The sequence below is a fragment of the Talpa occidentalis genome, unplaced genomic scaffold, assembly GCF_014898055.3.
Source record: "Talpa occidentalis isolate TD23 unplaced genomic scaffold, MPIMG_talOcc4v2.1 talOcc4.13, whole genome shotgun sequence".
Taxonomy (NCBI): Eukaryota; Metazoa; Chordata; class Mammalia; order Eulipotyphla; family Talpidae; genus Talpa; species Talpa occidentalis.
The window spans coordinates 89,133,138-89,145,384 of record NW_023601322.1 but is presented as its reverse complement, the minus strand read 5'-3'; the positions used below and the strand labels follow the sequence as shown (position 1 = coordinate 89,145,384).

At 38.7% G+C, this 12,247-nt stretch overlaps 1 protein-coding gene across 1 annotated transcript in view; it reads right to left on the bottom strand.

Annotated features, from left to right (window-relative positions):
* Positions 1–7,068: 7,068 nt before the first annotated feature.
* TNIP3 (TNFAIP3 interacting protein 3) overlaps positions 7,069–12,247 on the bottom strand; it is a 97,362-nt gene continuing 92,183 nt past the window's right edge. Inside the window, exon 14 of the mRNA XM_037508356.2 lies at positions 7,069–7,100. Coding sequence (XP_037364253.2) covers positions 7,069–7,100 — 32 coding nt within the window. The remainder of the gene's footprint in view (positions 7,101–12,247) is intronic.

The following is a 12,247-nucleotide window of genomic DNA, read 5'->3' as shown; positions in this document are numbered from 1 at the left end:
TTTGGTCAAGTTGAATGCCATTGTTGCTCCTTATTGTATTTTCCTGGGTTTATATGTAGCTTTGTCTGCCTTTGTATCAATCACCTTCTATTGCCTATCACACCCGTTCCTCCTGAAGCTATGTCTGTGCCAGCAGGATCAATTGCTACCCACCCAGGGGGTATAATTCCTTTTCCTAACCTCAGATATGTCTAGCCTCCCCCTTGCCTGGCCCTTCTTACTGAAGCTAATCCTGTGTCTTCAGGTGATGTGTGATATGATAACCCTTTGAGGGTTTAGTCTCATCTCTTCATAAGCATCTATATAATCTAAATTTACTACAGAATACTCATTTTTTATGCTTCTGTCTTGCAGAGATGAGCCTTTGAAAGGCATCAGGTTTTTATGTCACTTCTATTTATGTTCTGTTTATCCACGTGACTTAAAATATTAACATGCTGGGAACAAGTCACAGTGTGATTTTGCAATTGACAATTTCACATGAAAAGTCTTGAGGTGCCCTACAGTAAAAGTTGGGTCAGATAAAGCATTGCTTACATTTACAAGGACAGGAACTCCTTCCCTGAACAGTTCCTATCTCTCTGCTATCAAATATCCTTTAGGAAGTGTTTGTTACCCTGGAGAAATCTCTTTAACCAGCACAGTAAACAGGAAGGCAAAAAATGTATGGAATTCCACACAAGCGCCAAACATTACACATTTGACTTGATTTTGTGATCTTTACAAAAATGGAGACTTTTTCATATTGTCCTTTGCACAGAAACTGAGGGTCACAAATACTAGACACAGTGGCTCATGGTCACATCTGGTACAGGCAGGAATAGCATCAATACCTGATTCTAAATCCAGTGATCTTTCTGCAAAATGTTGCTGCACACATGCATTATGTTCTTACTTGGGAAAAGTAGAATTTTTTTATGTATGTGTGTTTTTTGAGTTAATTAATTAAGGTAATATTGGGTTACAATACTGTATGTGATTTAGAAATATTGAAGACCACCTCTTCAGGTAAAAGTATATTGCTTGCAGGACTTGAGGATAAAAGCTCTTAAGCTACCTTGATTGCTATTGGTAAAAGAAACTTAATTTTACCTGATGAGTTTTCATCTTCCTGGCTAGCAACTTGTACACACCTTCTCTTCCCAGAAAGTAGAGGATGTGAAGGTGATAGATGCTAAATTATTTGGTAATGAGGCAAGGATGGGTATCCAAAGGTAAATTTCAAAACTTGACATTTATTGTTAATAATCACGTGGAAAACATATAAAACTAGAAGATCCTTAAATGAGTTAAGTCAGAAACATTTATCTTCTATTTCCTTCAATTAAAAAAATTCATTTTAACTTGTAAATTTTGTCAGTAATTAATCTGTATTCTGGGAGTAGCTGTTAATATAGTATAGGGAAAGATGAATTTTTGTCACATTGTTAGCAGCTTATAGAACTAGGAATAATACAAAAATAAAATCTATGTCCTTTTGGGAAAATGGTTCTAGATTTTGCTGATTGTTGTAATAACGTATTTTTGTTAAAAAAACTAACACCATATTGCTAGAATACCTGAATAATGTACTAGTTTTCTCAATTCAAACTGCCAAAATTTTCTGATTATCTCCTTATAAGGAAAATTATAATTCTAGACACATTGAAAGATATAGGATTATTTTAGAAATTTGAAAGAGCATCTGTCTCCCCTGGTCTCAGTGCATCCTCCCCAACTGATAGCATGACTTTTCTTAACAATGAAAACTCTGTTTCTTTTGTGTCACTCATGACTGTGCACATTATACAACCTTATGTCAACAAAGTAAATCTCTAATAAATATTGACAAATAATAACATCCACAAGAGGTAATTGATCAAGATAGAAGTCAGGGTATGTGTAGAATTAACCAATTCCACATTTTGTAATGTACCAGTTCACATAAAATTTAAAGCCATCAGGGATTTTTCCTTGACTTCTGTTTGAGTAGCTGCTTTGTATATGAATTAATATTTTGCTGCAGAATGAATTGTAGTTTATAATGCAAGAGTTTAACTTTGCTGGCAAAGAAATATCATCACCACCACTGACTTTTAAAGCATAATTCATTTGGTATAGTTCTTACACAAAGGAATTGTTTCCTATGACTTATTTATTAACAACCCATTAAAATGTAAATTATTGGTTATATGCAAGTAAGCACTTCAGAAAAAGAAATAAGGAAATGAGACATGGGCTTTGGTGGTTTTGTTTCATTGGAACCTTTCCCAAGGTTGCTTCATTAAAATATCTTCTTAAGGGACTTTGTCAAATTTAGGAGAAAATTCAAATGAAAAATTGTATTTTACTTTTAATCATGGCATTTCCCACTTTCAAGTATATTAAAACATACTGGACAATGATCTAAAGTAATGTTGTGCAAGACTGGCAAGCATAACATTTGAATTATTTAACTTGTCTAATTAAAATGGATCTAATTATACAATATAAGGTTACCGTCATACTACCTTCCATTTTCAAAGATACCTTAAGGAAAAGTATGTGTGTATATATGTGTAAATATAGACTCTCTAAGTTTTATATCCCCCATTTGCAAGTAATTATGATTCTTGTTTCACACTAAAGAAACTAATTGACTTAATTTTGGAGAGATACTGGCTTATTCACAGGGTTGACAGGGAAGCCTTATAATATGGAAAGTGTTTGGGGCTCAGGGAACCACCACTGCCTGCCTCCCCAAGACGCTCGCTGGTGTGAAGTTCATTCTAGCAAAGGATGATCCAGATGGCCTGCTTTATACTACATGGTTGTTCCTTCTTCGAGAGACAGCTGGGCACTTTTGATCAAACTGCATTTAGTAAGGAAAGAAACTTCCTAGAGGATATAGAGGTGCTATTCCAAAAAAAAGATGGAATGAATATTTGGAACCAAGAAAGTGAATCGGGGTTTTGGGAACAGGCCTGGAGTCCGAGGACTCCAGTAAGTGCTTTCTCAGTTCATGTCTTCAGCATGGAAAGAATTCATTGTCGAGACCATAGGTACAGAAAAGCAAGAGACTCATTGATAGACAAGAGGAAGAACAGGAACGCTCTCTCAGTAGAGGGTTCCAAGTGGGTAGCCTCTAATGGGGCAAGGAGTTTGTGCTTAGGTGAGTATAATGAGCAAGGAGTGGGGGTTCAGCTGTTAAATAGCTCCGCGTGTGTCTTTGGCTGATTGTTTGGGGCGTGTGGGGTCCCCTAGGCTACTGAGGCCCACTGAGTCTCCCAGGTAACCTGGTCTGCTTTCCTGAAACTAGCTTTGGTGTGTTGCTTTAGCACTGTGTTACTGTGCTGGTGTTCTGCACATTCTTCTCTTTACCATGTTGCAGGGGGCGGATGGCCCTTCCTGGTCTGCAATTCTCAGTCAGGCTGATAAATGGACTTGGGGGCTTGGGACACCCTGTTCCTAACAGACTGCCTCTACCCATTTCCTAACTTCATCCTTCAAAATTCCTTCTTCCTCTTTGATACTTTTTTTTATTTTATGTATTTTTTTTACATCATTTTTCATTTTTGCATAATGCATGCATTTTCATCTTGGTTACAGTCCCCATACAATTCCCACCCCCCTTATTTTGACTCAAATCCCTTCTTCCCCTTTGATATATATATATATTTTTTGAAGATTTATTTTTATTTATTTATTTATTTATTTATTTATTTATTTATTTATTTATTTATTTATACAAGCACTGGATACAGGCAGAAGCATGGGAGGGTGAGAGAATTCACCAGAGCGGGGAGCAGAGCAGGCAGAATGACCGAAGTACACTGCTGAGGGGAGCAGCGGGCGGCAGGAGAGGTCTGCGCACCATGTGGGACCCTCCTCTGGTGGCTGGGGAGCAGCCGGGGATTGAACTGGTGCTGCAGAGGCTGCGGGCAGCTTCGCAACCCAGCGCTCAACCGCTGCGCCACCGGGAGGCCCCCCCTTTGATATTTTTAATGGACCATTATGCTAACTCTGCTTAGAGGATCAGAAAATCTTCTATTTATTTTTTTGTCATTCTTTGACTATGCATATGTGATAAAAACTATAAAGATTTATAAGGAACAATATTGTCTAATAGTTGTGTTTAAAACATAATTCACAGAGGATATCAGGATATATCCAAAATTGAGATATGGGAACTATTATCCTACTTTTAAATGAAGTAGTTATTGTATATGTAACCCAAAGTTTTTTGTATATGTAACCCTATTACAGTATTTAGGAAAAATGGTGATTTTATTCACAAATATCCACTGGGAGATCATTCCCTTTGGAATCCTCCCCATTTTGCACAACTTATAACAGAGGCACTGGTTGATCTCCCTCTGGATTATCTTTTCAAAAACATTTTTATGGATAGAATGAGTATATCCTTCTGGAGTAAACAGCACAGAGGTTTACTGTCTAGCATAATAAAAACAATGTCTCCTCTGAGATCAGTCTCTCCCCGTGACCCCACAAATTTTCAGGAAAGACTGTACAAACCATGAGAAAATCACTGCAGGGACGAGATGCTGAATTTTGCATCCAGTCTAATCTGAGGTTTGGGGGTCACGGTGCGGTGGTAATACAGAGATGGCATCAAATAATACCACTCTCCTGCGAGAAATGATTACACTTATATGGTCCTTTTCCCACGTAGAACCATCAAAACAAGTATAACTTGCTCTGGTGACCCAGAATGCAGAATTACAGCAGGCACAGAACTGACTGGGTGGTTTGATTCAGTTTTCAATCACGGCTCTGGTATTTTCTTGCCATGAAATCTTAGGAAAAAGACAGAGGCTGTGGCATGGATTAATCATGTGTCTGTAACAAAGAGAATAGTTATCTCCCTCCTGCTGGGTGATGGAGAGCTCAGACTATTAATAAATTAAAGGAAATCATCTGGAAGTTAGTTCACACTTAATATTCACAATGTATTCCAAAAAGCATGAGTGAACCAGAGGCTGGCCTCACTCTCTGACCTAACTACGCCCCAAGGTTGGTTTTTCTTCTGACCTCACATCACAACTAAGACAGAGTGAACACACCTTTCTCTTCATATGAGACTTCAAGTCAAAGATCAAATTCTCCATGATCATCAAAAGCCTTGAACCTGTCTCGTCTTATTTCCTGATGTGGAGAGATCATGGGGTATGACTTTGCCTCCTTTCAAAGGGACACAGCTCCTCCTCACACACTGTGTGTAATAATGAGGCCAGTGCCACACCGAGGGCTGTGGCCTTATAATGAGTAGAGAGAGAAATCCCCAAACAAATGATTCAAGGAAACACAGGAGAGTTTGCTCCTCTCAGGCCGGAGTTGTAGGAATCTGACTTCTTGACATGGCAGCTGGACTCTGAGCAAGGCTTTCTCTGTTCCTCTTCCCCTATTTGCCATCACTCACTGGGAGTTCAGATTCAATTAAGTCCCACTTAAATTGGATTTTTCCCATGACATTAGCATTTGCACAATCTTTGGCAACTTGCTAATTAGTATGAGGGTGGCTTCAGTCATAGTAATAGCATGGCTAAAGCATGATGTCTTCCTGATGTTGAATTGCCCTAGAACGAACCTATAGAGGGATACTTGTGTGGATGTCTAGCTTTTATTCTGTGTGTGGAGGGGATGTGTGTATGTGTGTGTGTGTGGGGGGGGGGTGCAGACTTAATCCACTCTTGGAAGTCGATATTACAACTTTTTCACTGATTTGAGGGAAGGGGAATGAAACAAAAAATTGCCAACTTGTTCAGTGCCACGGACTTGTTAACTCTATTGTTTTTCTGGTTCACTTAGGCGGAGGGGTTGCCCAAGAATGATTTGTCTCCTTAATAAGTGGTAGCAAAAACAAAGCTTTGGAGAATTATTGTAATAGAGGGATAATTCTTTCTCAAGAATTACGTTTGAGTAGCCCAAAACTGAAGCTGAAAGCATTTAACTTCCTATGGTTCTTTCACCTTCCCATTCCAGAAATTGAAAAAAAAAAATAGTTTGAACTGGAATTAAGCAGCATGACTTCTGGAAATTGGAGCTAGGGTGTCAGGGTTGTTTTCTGTGACAGCATCTTAAGCTACAGTGCCTGCTTTTCCTTAGATACTTCTAGAAGTGCAGACATCCCAGAATATGACACTCCCGATGTATCTTCTGACAAAGAGGATTTCCAGTGGAAATCCATATTAAATAATATGGCAGAATCCATATTAAAAGGATGGAGTTAATGCTTTTCCATCTGTTTAGTCTTTGAACATCTGTCAGGCCACTGTGTCACTTAATTGCAATAAAATTTGAGTGTATTCATTTTCCACTTGAATTGGTTTGAGAAGTCAGAGTTATGTTTTTCATTATTACTGAAGCCCTTAGAAAGGAAATACCCAGATTTAATTCAAATTCATGTATCTCTGAACTACTGCTCTATAGTTGAACACGGCAAAAGCCATCAGCATTACACTGGGACTTGTCTTTCCTGATGGATGACTTGTCTTTCTCGTCATCTTACAGAAATGATCTATTTGAAGAACAGTTTCAAGTTTAACATTTTATTAAGATTCAGTCACTCATTTAGTTGAAGAAAGCTTATGTACTTCTTTTTATAGAGGTCAGTGATGCTGAAAAAAGCTAATAGTAGCTAATCAAACCGGTGAAAGAATTGAGTCCCTATAAAAATAATGGGAGCAATGTTAGCAATTTACAACTGCAGACAATTTTCCCGCTGGGAACATATACTTCCATGAACATGCACTGTCACTGCACCCGAGGTGGCATTGCTGAAATCATCTCTGTCAACCCCAGAGCAAAATGCTGGAGGAACTTTGCAGGGGTGGCACATAATCCATCTGCCAAATTGCATTCCAAGGAAACTGTTATATAAGAGTTATATAATGCTGGCTCCTCAGTCTTGGTCAGGATCTCAAGCTCTTACAGCCTCCCCCTCTCTTCATGCCAAAAGGCAACACAGCTAGGCACAGAGCAGGGAGCAGATGAAGTGCAGATGCCACAGACACAAGCCACAGGAAAGAGAAACCGGGGTGTCCTGCCAAGCTCGCCCTTTTCTTGTGTGCTTCTCCTCCAGTGGGGCTTCTACTGACTGACTTTCTTTTCTGAGGAGAAACCTAGGAAAAAGAGCAGGACAATATTTAAGATTAAAACTTAAAGATGTATTTCTCTTCTTCTAATAGAGTGCTGCCGTACATTTTTAGGTGGGCAAATACTCTATTTCTGAGCTCCCCTCAAGCTTACAGTGAGAAACCAAGAGATGGGAAATGAAGGGTTATTATTTTAAACGTTGAGGGATGCTGACCATTTTCGTAAAATCAGCGTGGGCCTCATTCTCATCACGCCTGAAGAAGAATGTTCTAGAATGCTTCTTATATTTTTGGTTTTTGATTTGCTCTAGCATTTTTATGGAAGTTAGTTGTGCATGCTGGAATAGGTTCAGCAGCTCCCCTACAGAAAGATAACTTGCCAAATAACTACTGTTAAAATTTGGTGTTGGTTACCTGAGGGCCAAAATCATAGGAAAGATCTCGGTCCTTAACAAGTGTTCGTGTGCTGTGAAGACCAAGATAACAAAATTTGGTATATTTTACCAATATACCACAGGATTGAGTGCCACACAAGGAAGACAAAATCAAAGAGAGCTACATATTAATGCAAAGAAATAAGGTGTTTCCTCACTGATGATAACTCAGCACATGTTAAATGCTTCATACTTGCTGTCCTGTGGTATTTCAAAGAGTCCTAAGCAAACATTTTGAGAACTGGAAGGTAATAAGTTACTTTTCCATGTTTAAAACACCTCACCTAAGGGAGCTGTTGAGATACCCCTTTCTCAGTGTAGAGCTATTTTTTTTTTCCTTTATTATGTCCACTGAAAACAAAACTTTTTTTTTCACATACCAGGGGCAAATGAATTTAACATGATTCTGTTTGTGAAGATGAACTTCATAGTAACTTGCTATCAGTTCCAAAGAATTTACTTAGGAGTAATATTGTTTGGGAGGGAAGTTCCTGCAGCCCTCCTTAAATTTCTGTTAAAGAAAGCTGCATCTTTTAAATATATGAGATGTAAGGACAATTCTAGTTCTCTTCTGGCACAATCCACAGTAATGTATTTGTGGTTTTAATGTTAAATGCTTGCTTTTGGAGAGAAAAGAACATGACCCCAGACATCTTTCCTAAGTCTCCACTCTCAATAACCCCAAAGAGAAGGATTTCAAGGGGAAACACACCCAGTGAATTCATTTTATTGATATCTGAACTCTGTAGCATGACCCATGCTATCTCTGTTTGACATTTCTTTCTCTTTCCTATACATGCAATTAATGATATGGTTAAAAATAATGAAGATCATAAAAAAATGAAGATTAAAAAAATGTGCTCCTGATATCTACCCCAGGTATCTTAAAACATGAAGGAAAATTAACTGTATTGTAGATTTTGCCATGCTTTTTTGAAATAGGTACACAGTGCTGGGTCTTTCTCCCCATGTTTTAGATGAGTGGAAGTCTTAACAAAAGCAAAGACAAGTTCTGTAAAGGGATGTCGCAATGTCCCCACACAGGTAAGGTAGAAGAGCCTTGAGTGGGGGACCTTCACAGATATATGAAGGTGCTAGAAGAGCTGGCTTTGCCCTGCTAGTTGGTGAAGAACGCCACTTCCTACTGTGTGCCTGACTGTTAGTGGTGTCTGTGATGCTCCATGCTGTTGTGTTCAAGGAGAGCAGGTGAATAGCATGAAGCTACAGTAGACCAAGGAGATCTTGGCAGAGGAGGTATCTTCAAGGGACATGAAAGAGCAGTTGAATCTGAAATTTGGTTGGGATTAAGAGGGGAGGGGGCACCCGTGCAGCAGAGTGCTTGAAAGGTTAGGGGTGGTCCTGCTGTCTACATTCCTGCTGAACTCTCAGTGTGGACACTTAGGCACGAGCAGAAGGGAACTCAATGTTCTTCCTAGTTGGGGCACACTATGTAGTATATACCTTACTTTCCTTCCCTATAGAATTTTATCACTCATCTAAGAGAATTATTGCAATCTTTTTTACCTGGTGGAATTATGACTAGTCTGGACACTGTACATTTTTCTCATTTAGGCCTTATCTATCTAATATCTATTAGACTAACAATTATAAAAAGATACAACCTGAGAAATAAAGGAATAAGCTTTTGACATAGAACATTAACCTATATTTGAATAAAATACAAGCAAGCTATGGCACCATTATCATTTACTTAATGTCCAGCGTGCTTAATAGTTACTCTGTGAACTTTGGAGTGAGACTGCTTGGGTCTGTCCATGGTTTAGCCAACAAATAGTGTGTGGGCTAGCACAAGTCACCTTCTCCCTCTGTTCCTCAATTTCCACATTTATAAAACAGGGACAATAGCAGTACTTGTTTCAGAGGGTTGTTATAAGGTTCTTGCTCTCTCTTATGTTGTTTGTTTTTTCCCTAAGCCCTTCCTCCCCTGAAGCTCTCTAGTGCTAACATTGCTCCTAAATAGCTTTCAGAACTCTGTCTGGTGTCCTTAGTCTTAGAGTTGCTATAAAAATAGACTTAGAGTTGCTATAAAAACCTCATGGGAATTGGGGGTGGGGAGAGAGATGAGAGAGAGAAAGAAAGTGAGAGAGAGAGAGAGAGAGAGAGAAATAGAGAGAGAGAGAGAAAGAGAGACTGACTTACATATATGGCACCTAAAATGTTTCTGGCATATAGTTAGTATTATGGGCTGAATTGTGTCCCCCAAAAGATAGGGCTGCCTTAACTCCTGGTATTTGTGAAGGAGACCTTATTTGGAAACAGACACTTTGCAGATAGAATCATCTTAATATGTAACCATCCTGGATTAACCTGACCTAATACAACTGATGTCCTTATAAGAAGAAACTTTGGCACAGACACTGAGGGAAGATGACTGTGTGAGGAGACAGGCAGAGGTGGGGGTTATGCTGTCTGAAGCCAAGGAACATCTGGGACTCCTAGAGGCTGGAAGAGACAAGAAGGACCCTCCCTTGAGGCTCTGGAAGGAATATGACCCTGCCAGCACCTGCAGCCCAGCCTCCAGAGTGGTGAGGGGCTAAGTTTTAAGCCACCCAGTTTGTGGAATGGTTATGGCAGCCCTAGGAAATGAATCCAGTCAGTGTTCAGCTAACCAGTTATTATTAGACATTTGAACAGGCCAATTATCATAGTTGAGCTTTGATCTATATTGTAAAGAAATCATTATGTTTGTTCTCAACACAATCTCACATGCCTCCATGTCATGCCTTTCCAAATATGTAAGAATTGCGCTCTCCAGCTCATTTGAAAAAGTTAAGCTCTGTACCATATGAAAAATTTGGAAGGTACAGAGTGACTGGCATGCAATCTGGTCAGAAAACATGGGCTTTTGTGGTTTTGCAGAGGAAGAAACAGACATGTTTTCAAGGTTATACTAACTCCACCATAATTTCTAGAAACATGGGTATCATTTCACATCCCATTCTGATAACAGATGATATGGGTTAAAATGTTCTTTGTAGAGTCACATGTTTCTAAAGAGTAAACTATGTCAATTCACTGAACTTTAATGTATAAAAAGTCTATTCTTAAATGCTATGCAGAGAGAAAGCCAAGCAAATCCCAAAAGACTTGAAAACCTTTACTTAAATCTTTACTTCTTGAAAGAAGAGTTGATTTTCAATATGTCCCCAAAACACTCTAAAATAGTCACAGTAACTGAATGTTAGAAAATAGCTCAACTGAGAAATGGTTAATGTGGCACTTAGTACCTACTGATCTCAGTCCCTGCCTAGCGGGACCTTCACTGGCCCCCACACTCTAGAGGACCCTGCTCTGTTCCCCCTCTCATCACACTGCCCCTCACTGAGTGACCCTGTCTTCCTCTGGACCAAGCTCCTGGCAGCTCCCCTCTCCCCAAGCAGAATCTAAAATTCTCTCTCAAGTGGGTCTGTGTCTAGCCTCATGTGGTCCTTGTCGCCAGGGCAACAGGTGCTGTGTACGCAGGGTGGAGAGCATGTATGGGATGTGCAGCTTAGCTGTCCTCCAACCTACTCATAAGACCCAAGACCCTTGACAGTGGGAAGGTGGATGAGAAGAGGATTGGCCGTGGCTTTGACGTGCTGTGCGACAATGTTCTTGCACAGAATTGCTTAGAACCTGGGAATCCTAAGTTTATTCTGGCCTTTCCAGGCATATTTGTCAACAGGTAGATAGACTGCACTTTCTGTTTCTCAGCTTGATTATAATGATTACATAGTTATATACATGAGGTTCTTCATATTCTCTTGTCTTAGGCCTCCAAAATTTTAGATGAGGATCTATTGGTATGTGTAACTCTAAATCATGGACAATTTTGCAAACAGATGTTACATCAATTGAGGTAATAAGCCCTGATGGACTAAGAAAACAAAATATCTAGGAGTTAAATATCTACAATACTAAAATTAGTCAGAATTATGGTTATAGATAAATTATTAAGATTTTTATTTTTACTGAAAACAATTAAATAATTAAAAAAATGTAATCACCCATTACTCTACATTTCAAAAATTGCAAGGCTGCTTCTCTTAACCACTTAATATATAGATCCCAGAGCTGCTATTTCAGGTTAAGTTACCATAAGAAGAATAATTATAAGGGAAGAGACTAAGATAAAAATATAAAGTGCTGCATGTATTGGGGTCAGAAAAGTAAAATTGTCAGGAGTCATAGGAAATTAATAAAATCTAGGACAACCTATAATACACAACATACTAATGAATATTAATTTAAATATCCACATTTCTATAAGGTTCATTTGCATTTAAATATGAGTAAAATATCCTAAGTGTTACACAAACAAAACTTAGATGGGTTTATTTATAGATGATGACATTTTCACCCAGTTTTCCTTCCATTGCACATTTTTTTGATACATTTAGCTGAAAACATAGCAGTTTGGCTATAATACAGTCTTAAAAGTGGAGAATAAATACATAATCATATAATAAAACACTACTATCATAGCAAAACATCTAGATAATCAAAAGATTTCTAAACCTGTATCTGCTTAACAATCACTACTGCAAAGTTATTTTTAAGAATCCTGAGCGCTAGGGTTAGATCTGCAGATCAAAAGAAGGTTTCCAGTTACTATAAATGAAGCCAAAAAGCAGCAAGAATCACAACTGAATTTAAATAATGGCAAAAGCGTAATTCTGACTTCTGCCAGTTCTTATCACCCAGGCTGGAAATTGAACTACCCTCAGCTTGGAAGCTAGT